This window comes from Erythrolamprus reginae, chromosome 8, assembly GCF_031021105.1.
Source record: "Erythrolamprus reginae isolate rEryReg1 chromosome 8, rEryReg1.hap1, whole genome shotgun sequence".
Classification (NCBI taxonomy): Eukaryota; Metazoa; Chordata; class Lepidosauria; order Squamata; family Dipsadidae; genus Erythrolamprus; species Erythrolamprus reginae.
The window spans coordinates 52,858,617-52,882,805 of NC_091957.1; the positions used below are offsets into that span (position 1 = coordinate 52,858,617).

At 41.4% G+C, this 24,189-nt stretch overlaps 2 protein-coding genes across 5 annotated transcripts; both read left to right on the forward strand.

Moving 5' to 3' along the window:
• Positions 1 to 1,918: 1,918 nt before the first annotated feature.
• LOC139171569 (putative defense protein 3) lies at positions 1,919 to 6,111 on the forward strand. The gene is made up of 5 exons (XM_070759907.1): positions 1,919 to 2,117; positions 3,436 to 3,548; positions 4,509 to 4,621; positions 5,855 to 5,919; positions 6,017 to 6,111. The coding sequence occupies exons 1-5, from the start codon at positions 1,919 to 1,921 to the stop codon at positions 6,109 to 6,111; spliced, it is 585 nt and encodes a 194-aa protein (XP_070616008.1).
• Positions 6,112 to 9,875: 3,764 nt separating this feature from the next.
• Positions 9,876 to 23,951, forward strand: UPF3B (UPF3B regulator of nonsense mediated mRNA decay). Of its 4 annotated transcripts, none has more exons than XM_070759902.1 (10): positions 9,876 to 10,529; positions 12,472 to 12,599; positions 12,757 to 12,863; positions 15,687 to 15,785; positions 17,294 to 17,404; positions 17,626 to 17,669; positions 18,043 to 18,231; positions 19,058 to 19,236; positions 20,515 to 20,821; positions 22,918 to 23,951. In XM_070759902.1, exons 1-10 carry the CDS (start codon positions 10,371 to 10,373, stop codon positions 23,062 to 23,064), a joined length of 1,470 nt encoding a protein of 489 aa, XP_070616003.1. In that variant the 5' UTR covers positions 9,876 to 10,370; the 3' UTR covers positions 23,065 to 23,951. The 4 variants fall into 4 exon arrangements, with proteins under 4 accessions (XP_070616003.1, XP_070616004.1, XP_070616005.1 ...); XM_070759903.1 differs by having other exon boundaries at positions 19,067 to 19,236; XM_070759904.1 differs by having other exon boundaries at positions 10,239 to 10,529; positions 12,493 to 12,599.
• Positions 23,952 to 24,189: the final 238 nt, after the last annotated feature.

A 24,189-nucleotide genomic window follows, 5' to 3' on the forward strand; every position in this document is an offset into this window, starting at 1 on the left:
GTGGGTTTTCAGGAGTTTACGAAAGGCAAGGAGGGTAGGGGCAGTTCTAATCTCTGGGGGGAGCTGGTTCCAGAGAGTCGGGGCCGCCACAAAGAAGGCTCTTCCCCTGGGGCCCGCCAACCGAGATTGTTTAGTAGAGGGGACCCGGAGAAGGCCCACTCTGTGGGACCTAATCGGTCGCTGGGATTCATGCAGCAGAAGGCGGTCTCGGAGATATTCTGGTCCGATGCCATGAAGGGCTTTATAGGTCATAACCAACACTTTGAATTGTGACCGGAAATTGATCGGCAACCAATGCAGACTGCGGAGTGTTGGTGTAACATGGGCATACCTGGGGAAGCCCATGACTGCCCTCGCAGCTGCGTTCTGCACGATTTGAAGTTTCCGAACACTTTTCAAAGGTAGCCCCATGTAGAGAGCGTTACAGTGTCGAACCTCGAGGTGATGAGGGCATGAGTGACTGTGAGCAGTGAGTCCCGGTCCAAATATATCTCCTATTAACACTCCATTCCATTCCAAACCAGTAGTTCCCAATGTTGGGCCCTTTCCCCATGGGGGGGGGGGGGTGCAATTTGGTTTTTAATGGTGGCAGTTCGAAAACGTGTGGTGTCTAGAGTCTCTAGACCTTAGCAACATATTTGGGGAAGGGCATCAGGTTTTTAGAGATGCTTACATGGTCATGGCCAAGAAAAGGTTGGGAAAAGACCTCGACTTTGTCTCAGATTGGTCTAACACCTGGCAACTTCAAATATCAAACAACAAATGTTCTACCCTCCACATCGGCAAAAAGAATCCTAACCTCATATATAAACTGAATAAACAAATTCTCACAGCCAACCCACACTCAGTAAAAGACCTTGGAATACTAATATCAAATGACCTAAGCGCCAAAGCCCACTGCAAACCCCGGAGAGGGGCGGCATACAAATCTAAGTAATAAAAATAAATAAAACAATATCACCAAAAAGGCTTCTAGAGTTGTTAACCTGATCCTACGTAGCTTCTCCTCTCGCAATCTCACACTACTCACAAGAGCCTACAAAACTTTTGCCAGACCCATCGTAGAATACAGCTCATCTGTCTGGAACCCATACCACATCTCGGACATCAACCCCCTTGAAAATGTCCAAAAATATTTCACCAGAAGAGCCCTTCACTCCTCCACTCAAAACAGAATACCCTACGAAAGCAGACTATCAATCCTGGGTCTAGAAAGCTTAGAACTACGATGCCTAAAACACGATTTAAATATTGCCCACAAGATCATATGCTGCAACGTCCTACCTGTCAATGACTACTTCAGTTTCAACCACAACAACACAAGAGCATGCAACAGATTCAAACTTAATATTAACCGCTACAAACTTGACTGTAAAAAATATGACATTAACAATCGAGTTGTCGAAGCGTGGAAATTACCAGACTCAATAGTGTCAACCCCTAACCACCAACATTTCTCCCTTAGACTATCCACGATTGACCTCTCCAGGTTCCTAAGTGCACTAGTGTGCCTTTCGTCCCCTGTCCGATTGTCTTTCCTTTATCTCATATATCATATATATTTTCTTCCTTTCATATATCTTCTCCTCTATTTTATATTTTTCTTTATATATATTACCTCATGTCTATTCTCTTCTTTATGTATTGTGTATTGGACAAAATAAACAAATAAAAATAAACCACTGATCTAAACTAATGGTAACCCATTTCTATCATCTATCTAGATGAAAACTCCGTTCTTCTCAGCAGACAGAGACATGTGAGTATTTCATCCTTCATGGGTAGAAAATGAATCTGTTCTGGAATTAGTGACTCACCCAAAACTCTTTTTTTCCTTTTTTAAAAATAAAAGCTTTCTTTATGAGCTTTGGAGAATTCATACTTGCTTCCGAAGACAAGAAACTGCTTTTTTCTAAACATGGCTTGTTGGAATTGCCTTTGGGGGGCCATTTTCTGGACCATACTACGTTCAAATGATGCCTTTCCAGATGGAGTTCCCATATCTGCCTGTGAGACTATGCTGCCTGTCCATACTGGAGTACAGCCTCAAAAGATTCCTAGTCCTTATGAAGTTTCGGTTAGTGCACCTTCCTTCCAAAACGGGCAGCTGCTTTATGGTAAGTTTTTATTTTGTTCATTTCAATGGAAAGGAAGGTACAGTGATACCTTGTCTTACAAACTTAATTGGTTCCGGGATGAGGTTCTTAAGGTGAAAAGTTTGTAAGACAAAACAATGTTTCCCATAGGAATCAATGGAAAAGTGATTAATGCGTGCAAGCCCAAAATTCACCCCTTTTGCCAGCCGAAGCGCCCGTTTTGGCACTGCTGGGATTCCCATGAGGCTCCCATCCACGGGAAACCCCACCTCCGGACTTCTGTGTTTTTGCAATGCTGCAGGGAAATCCCAGTAGGGGAATCCCAGCATCGCAAAAACGAGCGCTTCGCTGGCAATAGAAGTCCGTGAAATCGCAGCATCACAAAAACACCGAAGTCCTCGAAAACCCACCTCCGGACCTCTGTGTTTTTGTGATGCTGTGATTTCACTGAGGCTCCCCTCGCTGGGAAACCCCACCTCCGGACTTCCGTTGCCAGTGAAGCGCCCGTTTTTGCGCTGCTGGGATTCCTCTGCAGCATCACAAAAACACGGAAGTCTGGAGATGGGGTTTCCCATGGAGGGGAGCCTCAGGGGAATCCCAGCAGCACAAAAACGGGCACTTTGCTGTCCACGGAAGTCCGGAGTGGGGCATCCCAGCGGCGGTGGTAGGTTTGTAAGGTGAAAATAGTTTGTAAGAGGAAGCAAAAAAATCTTAAACCCCGGGTTTGTATCTCAAAAAGTTTGTATGACGAGGCGTTTGTAAGGCGAGGTATCACTGTATTGTTAAAGCTGCTAGACTACAAATCTTTCTTTTCTCTCTGTCTCTCTCTCTCTCTTTTCCAAGTAGAGTTAATGTCCATATGTTTTCTCAGCATTAATAAACCACTAGATTATTGTTACCAAGAATCAGCAGTAGCTGGATTTTGGAAGAAGCTCAGAAGCACTAAACTGAGCGAGATTAAATGAGATTATCATCAACAAATGTCAGGATTGTAAGCAATGAGAAGTGGATAAATTCCCAGAAACAAAAGATAATAATTTACTTCTACAATACTGTCAGAAAACCCCCAAAGATGTGTATCATTGAAGTCAGCAGTTGTCCTGATCATCCAAAATCCATTTTATCAAGTTTTGGCTGTGTGAATCCACTTTTGAGTTTCAGGCTTAGCAAAGTGGATGAATCCAGCCAACTTTGATCAATTCACCAGTGAAGACAATTATTGTTAACACGATACATCCATCCATTTTTTTTAGTGCTTGAGAAACAAGGTTTGCTGATTTACAGTAAAGGAAAAGAAACATTATAAGGGGATTGCCAAAAAGTAGTTTGTTTTTTCCAGTTCAGCTCCTAGGTGCTGCTTATCGGGGATTGTTGTTGGAGGCACGTTCGTTCCAGTCGGCCGCTGCCCTGGGATTTTGGCAAACTCCCCCAAACAATACCAGATATTTAAAGGTAAACACAAATACCGTATTTTTCAGAGTATAAGACGCACCGGAATATAAGATGCACCTTAGTTTTTGGGGAGGAAAATAGGGAAAAGAATCTGTTTATCAGGTATTCATCTGGCTAGCATCTTTAGTCTGGTCAGCTACAACACATTATTTTATCCCCTGGTTAAGGGCTTAATATTTTTTTTTATTCAGAGAGAGTAACAATGAAAGAGCTTGCAAGCCAGTAAGAGCTGGGAACATTGTTAGCACCTGGTTAGGGCTGGAAAGAAACTTACTCAGAGCAATTTAGAGTAATGAAAAAACTCTGCAAAGACTTGGAAAACATTCTTTGCAGAGAGAAACAATGAAAGAGCCTGCAAGGTAAGAGCTGGGAAGATCATTAGTTAGGTCTGGGGGAAAAAGTTAGAATATTTTGGACCTGTAAAACCTGTCCACATCCGGCTCAGCTGTCATGGATTTCGAAGACCAGGAAACAAATGTGAATTTGTATCCAGGGTCTGTGTTCTTGGCAACTGAGTCTGAGAGTGAGGGGGAGTTAGAGACTGGGGAACCACCAAAGACTGTAGCACCCCCAGTTATGGTATTGAGTCAGAGGAAGATGATGGAGAATCAGATAAGGCCCCCCTGTTAGATGCCAGAGTTAGGAGGACAGTGTCTAGACATGAGTTTCTGAAAAGAAGGGGTTCTTGGTGTGAATAGCTCTATGGGACACCTGGCCATGCCTTGTCAATATATAAGGGACTGTCTGAGGGAAAGTGGGTGTGGTGAACATTTGCACCATGGCGGTCGGAGAACCGAAGCCGAGAGGACTTTCTGTTTCCAGATCTTTGTCATCCCTGCCAGTTTCCTGTTTTGTAAAGCTTTATTGGTCAAACTCCCAGAAATATTTCAATAGACTGAGATTAATGACTTATTTATTTACGTTGGTACTTATTTAGTTCCTTCCTTGTTTATTTGACAGTGCTCTGGACATCCTCAAGGAGCCATTACTCATTCCAACACCAACTTAAAAATGCAACAGATCTACTCCTGGTTCCCACCTCCCTTAGGCTGTCCTTCAGTAGTTTACTTTGTGTAAGTATTCTGGGCTGTCTCAAATCCTGGCTGCTTTTCTTTTCAAATGGTCTTATTTCACGAGAACAGAAATCAGGTGAGCCAAGAAGCGGCGATTCCTGGAAAATATCTTCCCAATGTGCCTGCTTTCCACATGGGGCTACCTTCTACATGGGGCTACCTTTGAAAAGTGTTCGGAAACTCCAGATCGTGCAGAACACAGCCGCGAGAGCCATCGTGGGGCTTCCAAAATTCGGCCATGTTTCCTCAACACTCCGTGGCTTGCATTGGCTGCCAATCAGTTTCCGGTCACAATTCAAAGTGTTGGTCATGACCTTTAAAGCTCTACATGGCATTGGACCAGATTACCTCCGGAACTGCCTGCTACCGCATGAATCCCAGCAACCGATAAGGTCCCACAGAGTTGGCCTTCTCCGGGTCCCGTCGACTAAACAATGTCGTTTGGCGGGCTCCAGGGGAAGAGCCTTCTCTGTGGTGGCCCCGGACCTCTGGAACCAACTCACCCCGGAGATTAGAATTGCCCCCACCCTCCCCGTCTTTCATAAACTACTCAAGACTCATTTATACCGCCAGGCATGGGGGAGTTGAGATATTCTTTCCCCTAGGCCATTACAAGTTATGCATGGCATGTTTGTCTGTATGTTTGGTTTTATAATAAGGATTTTTAGTTGTTTTATTACTGGATTGTCACATGCTGTTTTTATTATTGTTAGCCGGAGAGGGGCGGCATAAAAATCCAATAAATTATTATTATTATTATTATTATTATTATTATTATTATTATTATTATTAATTCTGCCAGGGGAAAGGGTAGGATTTTAAAAGCATTATGGAAAATTATTGATTTCATTTCCCTCGGAAGTTAATCCGGACCTCCTCTTAACCCTTCCCATTGTGTAAACCGGAACTGTTTTATACTGTAACTTTTAGCTGATATTACAACACCAAGGAATTAACGTTCCTGGCTGGGGAATTCTGGGTAAGATGAAGTCCACACACCTTAAGAAATGACAAATGTATATTTTCTTTTATGTACACTGAGAGCATATGCACCAGAGACAAATTCCTTGTGTGTCTTATCAAATTTGGCCCATAAAGAATTCCATTCTATTCTACTCTATTCAAATGGCCCTGACTGAGAAACACTGGATTAAACCCATGGGGAGACTCTCAGCCTTACTAGGACATCCTCAAAAATTCTAACTCTAATTATTTCTCTTGCTGCTGAATCAGGGCAACCGTGGCCCAATCACACGACATCTACTGGACCCAGGTCAAATCCAAAGTGATCTGGAGAAGTGAGTATCGCCAGATTCCCTCTCTGAAGCCACTGCCCTCTTCTGAATGCCAACCCCAGGTATTCCTGCAAGATAAACTCTTTTTCTATCACTGTAGATCCTCAAGCTACATGTGGAGTGGAAACATCTGGGAGACAATTTTCCGCTGCTACAGGGATGGCCTGTTTGCTCCTAATGATTTTGCTTCTCTGATGGTTTTTAAAAAGGCGTAAACTGAAGCAATTGTGTTATCTATTTTTTACTGCCTCAAGAGTAGTGAAGTGATAAATACTTGAATAATAATTGATTATGATTTGGAATGAAATATAATTATAATATTAAGATGATTAGTGATTGAAAATTTGAAATAATGGGTTGGTTAATTTTTATATTGTTTTAAAATTGTTATAATAATAAAGTTTTGTTTTCTTTTTCTTTCTTTTTTTCTTTTCTCTTTTCTTTCCCTTGCTTTTTCGAGTTACAATTTTCCTTTTTTTTATTGTTTTAGATTGATAAAGTCTTTTTTCTTGTAAAGGTTTTGGAGAATGCATAAGAAGGCGGAGTAGGCACTATGGCATATCTGAAGTACTAAAGGAAAAGGATATTAATTTAATAAGGTTTAAAGGAAATTAAGCTTGAATTCAATTAGAAAAAAATTAGATATCTAGGTGACAAAATTACAGGTCAAGTTTGGGGGGGTTGGATTGGCACCGAAAGTAATTAAGAACTAATATTTTTTGAGAGATTAATTATAAATAATGTAGTAACTCGATACTGTTTTTGTTATAATATGAAAATATTCTAAAATGTATTGAAGACGTTTGTATGAAGAAAAGAAAAAAATTAACACCCCACCCCCCCAAAAAAGAGTAGCCTTGCTTAGAATCCTATTTTTCTTCTCCCAAGTATGTAACACAGTCACCACATGCTTGTTTTAGAAGTTGTTTTATTAACATTAAATGCTTTGATGAAATAACGGAATATCACGCCATGGCTTTAGTCGATGTTCTCCAGACCCTGAAAAATAAAACACAAGGAAAAACAAAGTTAGAGGTGTCTATGTCACAATCCAAGAAATTGAAAACTCCATCGGGTTTATTTGTCAGACTTTCTACTAAATCTGCACTTCTATTCTACTAGTTTTTCTCATCATTCCTTTCACCCATTTCCTCCCATGTTGACTGTATGACTGTAACATGTTGCCTGTATCCTAAGATTTTTATTAATATTGATTGTTTCTTCATTGCTTATTTGACCCCTATGACAATCATTAAGTGTTGTACAATATGATTCTTGACAAATGTATATTTTATTTTATGTACGCTGAGAGCATATGCACCAAGACAAATTCCTTGTGTGTCCAATCACACTTGGCCAATAAAAAATCTATTCTATTCTATTCTATTAGACAGTTATCTCATGCCATAATCCCATCAGGAAAACTGTTTCCTGAACTAAGGCAAACCGTACAATTTTTATACTTCCACACACTTTTAAGGATTACAAACCCTCTTTACAATTACAAAATTAAAAAATAGAGTTTATTATTGGCTTTGCTGATAACAGGTAATTAAGGAAGTCATAACTTTCAATTCTGAGTCTTCACGATCAATTTTTTAAAAAGAAAAGCTCCCCCATCTCCCCGTAAAAGAGGGACAGATATGAGATCCCTCAGGATTTGCCCCTTTTTACAAAGATGATACACGCCTTCTTTCAAACTAACCTTCGGTCCCTTTCCACAGACGTATTTCTCTCTTAGCAATGCTTTGTAGTCGTTTGCTGTTTTTATTATTTTTTTATTCTAAAATGGTAAGGCAGAAGTCATGTGAGAACAATGGGGGTGGGAGAAGGAAGAGATAAAAAAAAAGATACAGTCAGATGTAAAGCAAAATTGCTACAAAGAGACACTGAATTAATTAATTAATTATTATTATTATTATTTATTGGATTTGTATACCGCCCCTCTCCGTAGACTCGGGGCGGCTAACAACAATAATAAACACAACATGTACAATCCAATAATAAAAAACAACTAAAAACCCCTATTATAAAACCAAACATACACACAAACATACCATGCATAACTTGTAATGGCCTAGGGGGAAGAGCTATCTCAACTCCCCCACGCCTAGCGGTATAAATGAGTCTTGAGTAGTTTACGAAAGACAGGGAGGGTGCGAGCAGTTCTAATCTCCGGGGGGAGTTGGTTCCAGAGGGCCAGGGCTGCCACAGAGAAGGCTCTTCCCCTGGGGCCCGCCAAACAACATTGTTTAGTCGACGGGACCCGGAGAAGGCCAACTCTGTGGGACCTTATCAGTCGCTGGGATTCGTGCGGTAGCAGGCGGTTCCGGAGGTAGTCTGGTCCATTGCCATGTAGGGCTTTAAAGGTCATGACCAACACTTTGAATTGTGACCGGAAATTGATTGGCAGCCAATGCAAGCCACGGAGTGTTGAAGAAACGTGGGCGAATCTAATTTAATTAATTAGATTTCTATGCTGCCCTATTCCTCAGATTTAGGGAGGCTCACAACAAAAGTGAATACATATCACATAGAAATCTAAAATTAAAATATACTAAAAAACCCATTCCTTTAAAAAAAAATCAATCGCTCATATTCAGTCAATCACTTCATTCACTGGCTGGGTCAAGATGATGAAGTTAATGGTCCCAGAGATGGGCGAGAAGGGTGGGGGGCACTGTGAATCTCTGGAGGGATTTGATTCCAGAGGGCTGGGGTCACCACAAAAAAGGCCAAGTGACATTGTCTAGTTGGTGGGACCTAGAGAAGGCTGACTCTGTGGGACCTTACGGGACCGCCTCCTCTGTGCAGCAGAAGACAGTCCCGTAAGTAATCTAGTCCGATGCCATGTAGGGCTTTATAGGTCATAACCAACACTTTGAATTATGTCCAGAGACCAATCAGCAACCAATCAGCTCAAGAAGTGCTGGAGAGACATAGGCCCATGATTGCTCGCGCAGTTGCATTTTACACCATCTGGAGTTTCTGAACATTCTTCAAAGGTAGCCCCATGTAGAGACCATTGCAGTAGTCGAACCTCGAGGTGATAAGGGTGTGAGTGACCGTGAGAAGAAACTCCTGGTCCAAATAGGGCTGCAATTAATGCCACCATATGCTGGTTCACCTCTACTTATTCCCCAAATTAGAAACACATCCTAGATCTGAATGAATAAAATATTCTCATTGAATGCTTTGGTTTGTACAAAGTTGAATGTGCACAACAGAATGTGAAATTGAGCGTCAATCAGTGTTGCTTCCTAAATGGACAGTTTGATTTCACAGAAGTTTGATTTACTTGGAGTTATATTGTGTTGTTTAAGTGCTCCCTTTATTTTTTTTTGAGCAATGTGTATGTGTATTTATATGTGTATGTATGTATTCATGCACAAACACAGGTGTGTGTATACACAGGTATGTATGTATGTATATGTGTGGGCTTGTGTATGTGTATTATATATATGTGTGTGTATTATATATATATAATACAGCTTGAATATACAGTATATATATATATATATATATATATATATATATATATATATATATATATATATATATATATATATATATATATATAAATATGCCACCAACCCCACCGGCTCAGCTATATGGGGACTGTAGTCCAGAGGGAGTAGGATTTGTAGTCCCCCTCCTCCGCACCGCGTCCACAGCTCCTCACCTTGCCGTTGTTTTCCAATCGCTGGATGTAGAAGGTGGAGATTCCCGGGATTAGCAGTGCCACGTACATAATAGCCGCCGAGGGCAGAATTTCGTACCACATCCTGAAATATTCGGGCTTCTATTGAACTTCTGCAGCAAGACACCACCACGCATGCGCCTCGCCTCCCCAATCTGACCTTCCCGTCCTCGAGACCCCAGAATGCACCGCGCGGCGGGCTACTTCCGCTCGCCGTTGCTGTGGCAACGCCCTTCCAACGGCGGAAGGAAGAGGTTGCTTTTTTTTTTTTTAAGGGAAATACTATTATTTATTTGTTTTTAGTTTTGGGGGCCTGGGTCTCACGCTGGAGGATTATTGTAGACAGGTAATGCCGAGGTAGCTCGGGGATATTTTGGTAAGGCTTACGAAAGTATCCCGGGCCTACACCGGCATTACGTCAATAACGTGTCGCGTCAGGTTGACATTTAGCGATGTCCCGGAGCTGGGGTGGACGCGGCCTGCGCGTGACGCTTGTTGTTTTCCTTCCCCTCAGCCCCGAAGAGTTGAAAACGCACGGCATGCTGGGAAGTGGAGTCCCTGCGTGGTCGCCCTGGCAACGCGCGGCCTGGTCGAGTCGCGCCGCCTGCCTGGTCGTGAGGAGGGCGCTGTGGCGTCGCGGCTTCCCTTCGGCTCTTCCCGCGAGAGGAGCGGGCCGACTCCGCGGCCCAGGAGGCAGGGAGGCCCGCGTACGCCACCCCAACCCCACCCCCGACTCCCCAGCGCGGCGCCTGCCATGAAGGAGGACAAGGAGAACGCCAGGCCGAAGGAGAAGCGCGGAGGGCCCCTCACTCCCACCGGCCTCGGAGCAGCCATGGCCGGGGCGGACGCCAAGGCGGGCGGGGAGCCTGACCGCCTCGAGAGGCCCAAAGACAAGAAAGAGACGCTCAGCAAGGTGCGTCCGCGGGCCGGGAGGGGAGAATTGGGCGCCCCACCCCCATCCGGACCCCCGCTGGAAGGGTTAGGACTACAACTCCCATCAGCCCCAGCTCGCTGATGCCGATGGATGGGAGAAGACGTGATGCCTTTGGCAAGAGTAGCTCCTCTTTAGGCTGCTGTGCTTTTGGGGTGCTTGTCCTGTATATTAATAATTATTAAAAGGGATAATACTGATGATGATAATGAATAATGCTGCCCAAAATAATAATAATAATAATAATAATAATAATAATAATAATAATAATGATAAGTTAATAATAACAATTAGTAGCAGTAATACTAGTATTAATAAGTGATAATAATATTGATAATAAGTAAAAATATTGATAATAAGTAAAAATATTGATAATATAATATATCGATAGTAAATAGTAATGTGATAATGATAATAAATAGTAATGTGATGATGATAATAAGTAGTAATGTGATAATGATAATACAGTATTGATGAGGATAATAGAGATAATGATAACTAGTAGCAGTAATACTAGTATTAATAAATTATAATATTGATAACGATAATTGTGATTATTGATAATAAGTAAAATATTGATAATAAATAGTAATGTGATAATGATAATGAAGAGATGATAGAAGAGATAATGATAATTAGTAGCAGTAATACTAGTATTAATAATATTGGTAATAGTAATAGGATAATGATAATATTCATAATGATTGATGATGGGAATAGAAGAGATAATGATAATTGTAGTAACAATAGTATTAATAAGTGATAATATTGATAATGATAATAGTGATAAGTAATATTGATAATAAATAGTAATGTGATGGTAATATTGATAATGATAATAATAGAAGAGATCATTATAATTTTTATTTTATTTCTTATTACTCTATTAATTACATTTGTATGCCGCCCACTCACAAAGGACTCTGGTAGGCTTACAACTAAAAAACATTATAAAAACAATTTAAAACTCCATTTAATATAATCATAAATCTTCTTGTGGCCGGATCTAAAGGTGTGTAGATTGATCATTAAGTAGTAGTAAATAGTAGTAGTGGTAATGTGATAATAATATTGATAATGATAGTAGTAATAAGTAATAATATTGATAATAGTAATGTGATGATAATATTGATAATTGATGATAATAATAGAAGAGATAATGATAATTAGTGGTAGTAATAGTAGTAGTAATAAGTGATAATGATAGTAATAATAATAATTATAATAGTAATAACTGATAACAATAATGATAAAGGATAATAACAGTAGCAGCGTTTATTCTACTTCGGTTATGTCATGAGCCCAAATCTTCTTGCCCCAGCACTCCAGCCTGATGTAGCATAACTATTTATAATGATGATTCAAGCTGCACCCACTTTTAGCGAGCTGAGGATGTCAACATTGAGGGCTCCTTGGTGTTCTCTGAGCTTGGTGATTTTCTTACAGACATTTCATGACCCAACTAGGTAACATCATCAGTGCTGGAAGGAAGGGGTTATACAGAAGATATACATAGATTAAGCTATTAGATCCAGGAAGGATTCCACAGTACCCTTCTAAATAAAATGAAGAACACAACACCTCTGGATGAATATTTTTATTCAGTGGCATGTTGGCATAGAAACATAGAAGATTGACGGCAGAAAAAGACCTCATGGTCCATCTAGTCTGCCCTTATACTATTTCCTGTATTTTTTCTTAGGATGGATACATGTTTATCCCAGTCATGTTTAAATTCAGTTACTGTGTTAACTTAATTTCAGGCATCTGAAATTAATTTTTGTTGTAAATAATAGGGGGGGGGGAGGAAATAATATTTTAATTAAACTACTTGATAGTTCACTGTAATGTTTTTATTGTTATTATTTCATTTTAAAATTGCCTTTTTAAAAAAATGCTTTCTGATGTTTCACCTGTCGTGAAGGATGAAACATTTTTCTTTAAGGTAGTGATTCGACGCCTTCCTCCCAGCTTGACCAAGGAACAGCTTGAAGAACATCTCCAGCCGCTGCCAGAGCACGATTATTTTGAATTCTTTTCAAATGACTCTAGGTAATAATAATTTTTTTAAAAAAACTAGACTGTGTTGCAAGCAATGGTGGCATGTCACGTCTGTCTTTCAGTTTTTACACCCTTCTGTGTTGTGTATATTTATAATCACCACTCAGCAACGTTTTCTTAAACATTGCCATTTTTTGTCCTTCTGCAGTTTGTACCCTCACATGTTTTCCAGAGCATACATCAACTTTAAAAACCAAGAAGACATAGTTCTGTTCAGGGATCGCTTTGATGGTTATGTTTTTATTGATCACAAAGGCAAGTAAGCCTACAATTATCATATCTCTGTTGTTCATATATATCGGCAAACTTTTGTACAATAAGCATACTGTAATTCTGGAACCATCTATTTGCTTCCATGCCATAACCAAGTTAAGATTTTTAACATGTAGTTCAGAATGTGAATACAGTGATACCTCGTCTTACAAACCCCTTGTCATACAAACTTTTCAAGATACAAACCCGGGGTTTAAGATTTTTTTTGCCTCTTCTTCCAAACTATTTTCACCTTACAAACCCAAGTCGCCGCCACTGGGATGTCCCGCCTCCGGACTTCTGTTGCCAGCGAAGCGCCCATTTTTGTGCTGCTGGGATTCCCCTGAGGCTCCCCTCCATGGGAAACACCACCTCTGGACTTCCATGTTTTTGCGATGCTGTAGGGGAATCCCAGCAGCGCAAAAACGGGCGCTTCGCTGGCAACAGAAGTCCGGAAGTGGAGTTTCCCAGCGAGGGGAGCCTCAGTGAAATCGCAGCATCACAAAAACATGGAAGTCTGGAGGTGGGGTTTCGAGGACTTCCGTGTTTTTGCGATGCTGCAATTTCGCTGAGGCTTCCCTTACTGGGAAACTCCACCTCCGGACTTCCGTTGCCAGTGAAGCGTCTGTTTTTGCGATACTGGGATTACCCTGCTGGGATTCTCCTGCAGCATCATAAAAACAAGGAAGTCCGGAGGTGGGGTTTCCCATGGAAGGGAGCCTCAGGGGAATCCCAGCAGTGTAAAAACAGGTGGTGCGGCCTGCAAAAGGGGTGAGTTTTGGGCTTGCACGCATTAATCACTTTTCCATTGATTCCTATGGGAAACATTGTTTCATCTTACAAGCTTTTCACCTTACAGACCTCGTCCCAGAACCAATTAAGTTCGTAAGATGAGGTATCACTGTAGTTAACACGCCCACAACTTCATTAATCTGAGGTAGTAGAGGTTTATTTGCAGGGAAGAGCCCTTAGAATTATTAATACCTCAGTGCTCAGCACGTTTTTTTCTGAAAATATTGTATCAGATTTGGTTTCAAATAAGTAATTTTAGAATTGCAGCGTAAACTAAAATTGGATGCTTGGTTGTATAAAATGTCAATTCTAATTTGGATTAATTGTATTTTTGGAACATATAAGCTGCACAAGTGAGTATGGATTTTAGGAAGAGGTTTAAGTTGTGCTAACGTCTTATTAGGGATCCGGACTAGCCTAAAATCCCATCTGTTTAGAGACGATTTGGGGATTAATAGAGAAGTTTACAGAGTCAAATTAGTGCCCCAATTCCTTGCTCAGGATTCTATTTCAGCTTCTTTTGGTTTTAAAGGTAGATCAAGCTGACTGGCTTTACCAGTCTAGATCCTGGTGCAAAAATATAAAAAAATAAAAATTAAGGCATCATTTCAGTAATTTTGTTTTAAGATCCATACTATATGGTATTCATAGCCTTTCTGCATCTAATATAGTGGAATTGGCATAGTGGGAATATTTTTTCCTGCAATAGTTATACAGTTGAATGTCAGAAATAGTTTAGGGATTACTGTAGATCTTGAAGAAATTCTGGTGGGAGAATTACATCCGCTGCCACTGACTGGCCCTGTAGGATCATGCTACTTTTTAATTTTTTTAATTTTGCTTATTTATCATTTTTCATGCAGCCAAAATTAATTTACGAATCATTTATGTTAGGTTATAGTCATTGTTGTTCAAAAGCATTTTATTCAGTAAGCCCAAACACCCATCTATTATAAATGTATGCATTTGTATTATCTCACCACTGGCCTTTATTATATTATGAAACCATCATAAAGTAACTGGAAACATACCCGGGGGTTTTAAAGCTACTTTGCACAACATAATTCCTACCCATCTGAATTTAAGCAATCGTGCTCTGTACGATGCATTTCAGCCAGTGGAGGAGAATGGTGGATAAGATCGCTCACAGAATAAGGAATATCTAATGAGAAGTCAACTTTTATTCAACTTCCTTCGTAGCCTTCAATTCTGCAGTCACCATTCAAAGTTACAGCAGTTCTGATTGAATGTGGGTAATTAACAGCCAGTTCTCAAAATTAATAGCTGGTGCTATACCCCTTCAGGTCATGTGATCAAAATTCAGGCTTTTGGCATTTTGCACACATGACCAGAGGGGTGCTTCCTCTGCCTCTCCTCCATTTCTGCCCTTTTGCCACCAAGCACCGGGGCACTCCTTGGTGGTGGCAACGCCAGCGTTGCTGGGACTGAAGAAGAGGCCCAAGGCATTCAGGAGTCTCAGCAAGCAACTACCATAGTTCTCCAAAAATAAGACCCTGTCTTATAATTTTTTTGAACCCAGAAATAAGCATTTGGTCTTATTTTTGGGGAGGTCTTATTATTTTAGGGTGCATGAAGCGAGACGAGGCTCTTCCAGCCATCTTACCTGATTTCCAGCTCTGTCTCCCTAACCAGAGAAAATGATGGGGACTGGCTGTGCATGCGCTTAAATATTTTCGGGGAGGGTTTATTTTCAGGGGAGGGCTTACTTTGGGAGTAAGCCCTCCTAGCCCTGGTCTTGCAAAAAAGTTCCATTTCAAGCCCTGCACCACATCTAGTACCCCAGTGCAAAGGCCCAGCTGTGTTCCACAGGCCCTGCTACACCTCCCCCCCAGCTGACCTTCAATAATCTTCCTCCTATTGGTGACCAGGTGTGTCCAGCCCCTGGCCCTATGCCAGGCAGCTGTGCCAGCCCTTCGTCAGAAATCTGTTTTAACGCAACTAACAACCATTGTTTCCCTCCCTGACACAGTTCTTTTTTTTAAAAAAAAAACAAGTATTTGTACGTATAAACAGGTCTCGAATATCCCGCCATCGTGGAATTTGCTCCGTTTCAAAAAGCTGCCAAAAAGAAGAATAAGAAAAAGGATGCCAAAGCTGGAACTATCGATGATGGTTAGTAGCGATCATGCTGGCTTGTTCCTTAAAATTAATTTCAACCAAGGGAGGTTGAGAATTTCTGGTTGTACAGCCAGGTTCAAACTTTCCAGATAAGGGAATTCTCACCATCCCTTCATGGCCATGATTACTTTGATTATGTTGGTGTGTAGCAGTGATGGCGAATCTATGGCACGTATGCCTGAAATGGCGTGCGGAGCCATATCTGAGGGCACACAAGGCATTGCCCTGCGTCAGTTCCGGCGCATATACAGGCCCTGCCCAATTGATTTCCGGCTGCCTTTTTGGCTATTTTCACTCTCCTCAAGCTTCAGGAAAGCCCCCTGAATCCTGGGGATGGCGAAAAACGGCCCAATGGGCCTACCAGAAGTCCGGATGTTTCAGGGAAGAATGGGGTGCAGTGTGGGGGTTTTGCACATGCATGGGGGTGAGGCATTGCATTGTGGTGTAGGCACGGCATGCACACTATTATGCACGCATGCTCCCTTTTGGCATCTGTGCCAAAAAAAGTTTCGCCATCACTGGTGTATAGTCTTATTTATTATTTATTTATTAATCAGATTTGTATGCTGCCCCTCTCCGCAGACTCGGGGTGGCTCACAGCAATAATAATACAATGTAAACAAATCTAATATTTAAGTTAATTTAAAACCCCAATTTAGAAACCATACATACTAGCATACCATGCATAAATTTTATAAGCCTAGGGGGAGGGAAAGTATCAATTCCCCCATGCCTGACGACAGAGGTGGGTTTTAAGGAGCTTACGAAAGGCTAGGAGGGTGGGGGCAACTCTGATATCTGGGGGGAGTTGGTTCCAAAGGGTCGGGGCCGCCACAGAGAAGGCTCTTCCCCTGGGTCCCGCCAAACGACATTGTTTACTTGACGGGACCTCGAGAAGGCCAACTCTGTGGGACCTAACTGGTCGCTGGGATTCGTGCGGCAGAAGGCGGTCCCGGAGATATTCTGGTCCGGTGCCATGAAGGGCTTTATAGGTCATAACCAACACTTTGAATTGTGACCGGAAACTGATCGGCAACCAATGCAGACTGCGGAGTGTTGGTGTGACGTGGGCGTATTTAGGAAAGCCCGTGATAGCTCTCGCAGCTGCATTCTGCATGATCTGAAGTTTCCGAACACTTTTCAAAGGTAGCCCCATGTAGTCCGCTGGAAATCACCCAGAAAGGCTGTGCCCCTTTTGCTATCTACAAATTTCAGTCTCTCGCTCGTTAACCAGCAAATGAATAAATATTATCCTCCTGGAATTGCCTGATCTTGTTTCAGGAAAAGAACATTTTGCCATTGAACATTGGTAAAGGAAGCTTCGCCACATAAATTGTTTCCATGGATTATAAAACACCAAATTGTGTGACCCCAAGACAATAGAGGTCATATATCTAACATGACTGCGGGCTGGCTATTATCGTAGGCTTTATAATTTTCAATTTAAAAAAAAACAAAAACACCTGTGTCTTTATAATCTCTATGTGATGATCGTTCCTTAGATCCAGAATATAAGAAGTTTTTAGAAAGCTACAGTGCTGATGATGAAAAATTAACATCTACTCCCGAGACTTTATTAGAAGAAATAGAGGCAAGAAATAAAGAATTAATAGGTAGGTTCTTAACATATTCAACACATCTGTAACTGCTGTTCATCTTACATTCGTGGCAGTTAATCTAATATGGAAAATTAAGTTTCTAAAATCATCTTTGCAGCCACATTACAGGGACAAATGCCTTACATGCATTTATTTTGCTCACATTTTTTTGCAGTAATTTCAATTGATGCCTTTTAAAAATACAAACACCAACACTTTATTTTTCTTAACTCTAGCCAAAAAGACAACTCCTCTGTTGAACTTCCTGAAGAATAAGCAGGTGATTCCTTAGTTATAACTACTTTATGATCTATTGCTCAGTATATTTAAAGAAATGGTATCAAACCTGACTTAGTCAGGAGTGAATACTACTAATAATATTTCTTATCTTGTTTGAGGAGTTATGCTCAAGTTTTCTTTGGCTAGAAAATCCACCTCCCCACCACCACCAAAAAAAAATGTTTTGAAATTATCTTTCCTATACATGTCTGGGTTTAATCCCTCCAAATTCCTCCTTGTGCGTGTATGTTTTAAAGATAATTATTTTAGTGTTTAGGTACAATTAATGTTTCTTAATTTAGAAACAAAATACTTGTGATTAACATCAGGTGATGCTTTTGGCTGAAAAAACCTAACTTCAGGTTCTTTTGCAGAGGCTTAGAGAAGAGAAACGAGAGGAAAGGAGGAGGCGAGAACTAGAGAGGAAGAGACAAAGGGAAGAAGAAAGAAGGAAGTGGAAAGAAGAAGAAAGAAGAAAGCGAAAAGAAGCTGAAAAAACAAAGAAAGTAGAAAGGTGTCCCGAGAAGGAAAGGGACAAATCAAAGGATGAACCAAAGATTAAGGTATAACTTCTTTCCTGTTGGATAAATAACTTACAAACACCTTGTGCCTTGTGTATACCTGTAAAATATGCTAGCTAATCCTATGTAATTCAGGAGCACTATGGAACTCAATGGAGAATATCGCTTAAGTTAAAAGGCATGCTACATTTAAGTCCTTTGTAATTCATAGATATTGAAATGTCGTTAAGATTGCTATACCACATATTGCCGACTCCGAGTACTATCCATTTTTTTTAGACTAGGATCCAATCTTGATTATAGCAACTAGGTTGGCAAGTAGTGCTAAATTCTAGTGTGGTTGATTGGGTTTTAGCTTAACGTGATCCATTAGCCCAGGGGTAGGCAAAGTTGGCTCTTCTATGACATGTGGACTTCAACTCCCAGAATTCCTGAACTAACAATTGGGTCAGGAATTCTGGGAGTTGAAGTCCACATGTTATAGAAGAGCCAACTTTGCCTACCCCTGCATTGGCCAGTTATTCTAGATCTAGCTGATTTTACAAAAAAGGGATTAAGGAAAAACTGTAGTGTAGCACTGTATATGTGTCCAGCCATTGCCTTGTGGATGTAAGCAATTTAGAAGATGGGTATGAAGTGACTCAATCAAAGCCTTAAATCTCACACTGACTTGACCCGAGGAACGAGTTGTAAGGATTACACCTTCAATTGTTTTTAAGATTTCACATATGTCCTTGAGGAAGAACAGTCTATTATGGAAAGAACCGACAATTGCTCATATTCTATTTAAGAAGTCAGCCAAATTGCTAGCCTAACTTAGCGTAGAAAATCCATTTAGTAAGGAGGACTAAATTTGTTTTTTTCCTAGCTACTTAAGAAGCCAGAAAGGGATGAAAGAGATTTTGAAAAAAAGGAAAAGGCCAAGAGACCGGAGAAAGAGAATCTCAGAGAGGACAAGACCGCCAGCCCAATTGGCAACGTGCCAGCCAAGCGCTCTGATGGCGAAGCTAAAGAGGAAAAGACCAAAAAAGTCATCTACCCCCTGCAGTATGTATTCTCATTTCTCAGACCATCCACCCCCACTCCCTTAAAATGCACCTTCTGCTACTAAAACGTTTTCACTCTTTGATCTGCTTCACCATTTCAAAGTAACTTTGAAGATTGTCGAGTTAACTTACAGTGTCTGGTGATTCTCAGCCATCCAGGTCATGGTTGTCCCATATTAATATTATATATTTTTCAGAGTATAAGACACACCTTAGTTTTGGGGGAGGAAAATAGGGAAAAGAATCTGCTTACCAGGTATTCATCTGGCTAGCATCTTTAGTCTGGTCAGTTTCAGCACATTATTTTATCCCCTGGTTAGGCCTTTAAAAAAACTTTATTTGGAGAGAGTAACAATGAAAGAGCTTGCAAGCGAGTAAGAGCTGGGGACATCGTTAATACCTGGTTATGGCTGGAAAGAAACATTTGGAGCAAGCTAGACCAATGGGAAAACAAACAAACAAATATTTAGGGCTTGGAAAACATTCTTTGCAGAGAGTAACAATGAAAGAACCTGCAAGGTAAGAGCTGGGAAGATCGTTAGCAGCTAGTTAGGGCTGGGGGTGGGGAAAGCTACATTCAGAGTATAAGACGCACCCAAATTATCAGCCTCTGTTAGGGAGGAAAAGGTGTGTCTTATACTCTGAAAAATACGGTAAATCCTTCCATTCCTCACCATCCAGTCAGAGCTGAAGAAGCTTCCTGGATGAGAAAAGAAACATCTTCAAAGAAAAAACAAAGTCCAGGTGCCCCATGAAAATAGCACCTTTGGATTAATTTACAATGTGAACTTTACAGTGTGAAATTCCAAAATATAAAATCTGGATAGGAAATACACATAAATCTCATACATCGTTTTAACTTGGAAACCCATGCTGGGGGAAGCTACATAATATACGAAACTTTCAGTTAATGTCTTTTTGCATTAATCAAGAAAATTGTTGTAGAAATAGAAATATTCAGAATTCCGTGCAAAATCCAGAATGTTGAATGTAGTATTCCTTGTGTAGGTCTAAGGTCACATGGTTGGGCAAGCCCAGGTGGGATCCTAGCCATATATGGATGCTCTGTTCACGTTATGCCGTTGGCATAAGTTAGCATGAGTTTTGAACTCTAGGCTTTGCAAACACGGAGCTCTAGGAATAAAATTTTGGCTTCTTTCACTCCTACGATGGTCTCTGCTTACCTTTGAACCCTTCCCCATTCTACTACAGTTGTATGAACAAGTAAGGAGGAGGAGGCTGTCCCTCTTAATCCTCCCCCTTTATGTCTTTGTGTCAGATTCGAAGACGAGTGCGGGAAAGATTACCGCGACAGAGACTACGACCGCGACAGAGACTACGAGAGGATTCAGCGGGATAAACTCCGGCGCCAAGAGGAAGACCGTCGGCGCCAGAAAGAACGCTTTGAGAAAGAGAAAGTGTTCCGGAGGAAAGAGGACGAGGTGAAACGGGAACGAGACTCCTTGCGAGAGAAAGGGAAAAGAGCCGACTTCCTGGAGTACGTGAGCAACGCAGAGAAAACTGAGAAGGGGACCAAGGAGGACAAAAGAGACGATTTGGCCAAGAAAGACCGGATTCGGAACAAGGTGCTAGTCCTAGTTGTTCTTGTTGGTGTTGTTTAATGTATTTATTCCATTTCTTTTAGCCGTCCGTCTCAGGCAGAAGATTGATAACACCTCATTACTTCCCTGGTGTGACAAAGGTAGAAACAGCAGATAGATCATAATCTCTGTTTCTAATCAAGGGCATAGACATGCTGGGCTTCATTTATTACCATTCAGAAGAAAACGTGAATTTAACCTTCCAAAAGGTCCGTTTCATATGACCTCTTGGCGAGAATGCTAAAACTTCAAGTTGGCCATAAGGATTTCTGATTGGGTTATTTAGTACTGTAGCGTATTTCCCTGCTTTTTCTAAACCATTCCAGGCTTTAAAGAAAGAAGCTGTTAGTATTCGGACCAGAATATCTCCGAGACCGCCTTCTGCTGCACGAATCCCAGCGACTGATTAGGTCCCACAGAGTGGGCCTTCTCCGGGTCCCGTCAACTAAACAATGTTGGTTGGCGGGCCCCAGGGGAAGAGCCTTCTCTGTGGCGGCCCCGACTCTCTGGAACCAGCTCCCCCCAGAAATTAGGACTGCCCCTACCCTCCTTGCCTTTTGTAAACTCCTCAAAACCCACCTCTGTCGTCAGGCATGGGGGAACTGAGATATTTCCCCCAGGCCTATATAATTTATGTATGGTATGTTTGTATGTATGTCTGCTTAATAATGGGGTTTTTAAATTGTAAATTATTAGATTTACCATGAACTGTTTTATTGTGTTGTGAGCCGCCCCGAATCTATGGAGAGGGGCGGCATACAAATCTAGTAAATAAATAAAAAATAAATAAATAAATTCCACACTGGGCTTAAAACCAATGTTAGAATTCTAAACTTTGAAACAGAATACAGTATATATGTCAGAGGTGGTTGCTCAGCCAATAACACACACTACTAAGTGGAGTATAAATATTATTTACAATGTATAAAATAGATTAATCAGTAAACAGCTACATACATATCCAAGTCAAGCTTTCATATACAGTTCTATACATACAGCAGCTAACCATTAATATTACACAGTTCTACATAATACCATAAGTATAATACATAGACCAATATTTAGCACACAGCAATAATTTATCACACAGCAATAGCAAGCATTAGCAAGACTAACCACAATAGCCACTAACAACCAATGGAGCAACACATCAGACTCCCTTTTACATTATACTACTTCTCTTAACTGTACATTGTTGGCTTAAGTTATATATTGGCAAAACCAACTAGTCAAGTACACAGTGCTGACAGAAGCCTTAATTAAATCCATGTTCACCTAATCTACTTCATGGCTAGGTTGGGCTGCTTGAATTCAGGAACTCACTAGCACTGTTACCTAGTTTGAGTAATGAATCTTCTGCAAGAAAAGAACAAATTAGGACTATCGAGGACCCCATAGTTGTTCTCCTCCTCCTCCCTTCCTTTCCTAACCCCCACTCCTTTCTAACATTGATGATATTAACCTGGTTAATACCTTAGCTCAGAGAGCACCAAGGATACCATCAATCTGAGCATTGAGCTACAAACCTCCTGCTTTATTGAACTCTAGTGCAGCAGTTAATAATAATAATAATTTATTGGATTCTCCGCAGACTTGGGATGGCTAACAGCAATAATAAACACAACATGTACAATCCAATGATAAAAAAGAACTAAAAACCCCTATTATAAAACCAAACATACACACAAACATACCATGCATAACTTGTAATGGCCTAGGGGGAAGAGCTATCTCAACTCCCCCATGCCTGGCGGTATAAATGAGTCTTGAGTAGTTTACGAAAGACAGGGAGGGTGGGGGCAGTTCTAATCTCCGGGGGGAGTTGGTTCCAGAGGGCCGGGGCCACCACAGAGAAGGCTCTTCCCCTGGGGCCCGCCAAACAACATTGTTTAGTCGACGGGACCCGGAGAAGGCCAACTCTGTAGGACCTTATCGGTCGCTGGGATTCGTGCGATAGCAGGCGGTTCCGGAGGTAATCTGGTCCAATGCCATGTAGGGCTTTAAAGTTAATTCTTAAGTGTTGCCTCATCCCCTCAGCTGGAAGCAGACCACCCGGTCCAAATTTCTCCTTGTCGTTTCAGGACCGGCCGGCCATGCAGCTCTACCAACCTGGAGCCCGGAGTCGAAGCCGCTTATCCGCGTACGACGAGAGCTCTCCCAAGCCATACGACCAAGGAGCAGATAAAAAGCCAGAGTGCGAGGCTAGTAACTTGAAAGAAGAGGTGTGACAGCCTCACCTGTTCTCACTGAAATAGCAGCCAAAGAGGACGAACTGTACAGCCCAGAAGTGCCTTGGGGAAGAGGAGGAGGAGGAGGAGGAAGAGAGAGCAGAGAAAACTATGCTTTGGGACGTATCTGGTTTCCAAGCCATGTGCAGAGTCAAAACCCAACCTTGTGTTCGGCTGGCGCATTCTCCGTTAAGAGACCGCAGCAGTAGCCTCAGAAAAGGAAGGTGGGCTGCCCGCAGCCCAGTAACAAGTGCTGTTTTGAAATAATAAAAGCCACCAAAACAGTGTTTTGCACTTCAAATCCAGTCCTTGGGATCCGCCCCAGGGGTTATTAAGGTTGGATCGCGGCGGTCCACGAATCTGCATGATTGACTGGAGCGGGAGCAAAATGTCATAAACATTAAGTCGAGAGAGAGCCGGTCCTTTTTTATTTTCTTTTTTTTCCTTGCGCGTCTAACAAGCAAATGGCAAAAATAATATTTCTTTTTCCCCAGAGGGTAGCTTTGTGTTTTCTCCGCTTCACAGGAGGCTCGTTCAGCCTGAACGAAAGCGCTGACATTAGACGCGGGTTTTGTTTTTCGAATAGCTTTTTTTTTTTTTTAAGGCAGCCGTATCCCATCTTAATTTACCCTCGGCTTTTCCAAAAGCCACCTAGGAAAACATTTCCTTTCTGTTCCGGTTCAGATTTTCCTTTTTCAGTGCACTAAGATAGCCATCCCAGCCTTTCCCTGTCCATCTCTGTCGGGTTGCTTTTCCTGGGAAATCTGGGGAGAACAGGCTGGACGGGGAAACTGAGGAAGAACTCCTAGCAACAGACAGGGATTCTTCTTTATGCTAACCCTAAACACAGTTATTTTATATTTAATAAAACCCTGTCCGTTTATAAACGTTTTAAAGTATTGTTTTGTATGTAATGACTCCGCGAAGAAAGTGAAGTCTCCAGGATGTCCAGCAAACCTGGAAATCAGGGAATTATCAGGGAAATCGGCGGTTTGGGAAATATTAGGGAACTCGTGAAAAAAACTGAATAAATCAGTGTGGGGGAACTATTAAAATATTTAAAAGTCATATTAAAAAAAAAAGGATCGCGCTGCCTGGCAGAGTCAAGCAAAAATGAGCATAACT

What these genes read in the sequence shown, in the direction of transcription:
- LOC139171569 (XM_070759907.1), top strand. Translation starts at nt 1,919, where the DNA reads ATGGCTTGTTGGAATTGCCTTTGGGGGGCCATTTTCTGGACCATACTA. An exon ending in ACAATACCAGATATTTAAAG is followed by an intron (nt 3,549 to 4,508) that starts GTAAACACAAAT and finishes TTTATTTGACAG; the next exon opens with TGCTCTGGACATCCTCAAGG. An exon ending in CCTTCAGTAGTTTACTTTGT is followed by an intron (nt 4,622 to 5,854) that starts GTAAGTATTCTG and finishes CTGCTGAATCAG; the next exon opens with GGCAACCGTGGCCCAATCAC.
- UPF3B (XM_070759902.1), top strand. Translation starts at nt 10,371, where the DNA reads ATGAAGGAGGACAAGGAGAACGCCAGGCCGAAGGAGAAGCGCGGAGGG. An exon ending in TGTTTTTATTGATCACAAAG is followed by an intron (nt 12,864 to 15,686) that starts GCAAGTAAGCCT and finishes ACGTATAAACAG; the next exon opens with GTCTCGAATATCCCGCCATC. An exon ending in AAAGTCATCTACCCCCTGCA is followed by an intron (nt 19,237 to 20,514) that starts GTATGTATTCTC and finishes TCTTTGTGTCAG; the next exon opens with ATTCGAAGACGAGTGCGGGA.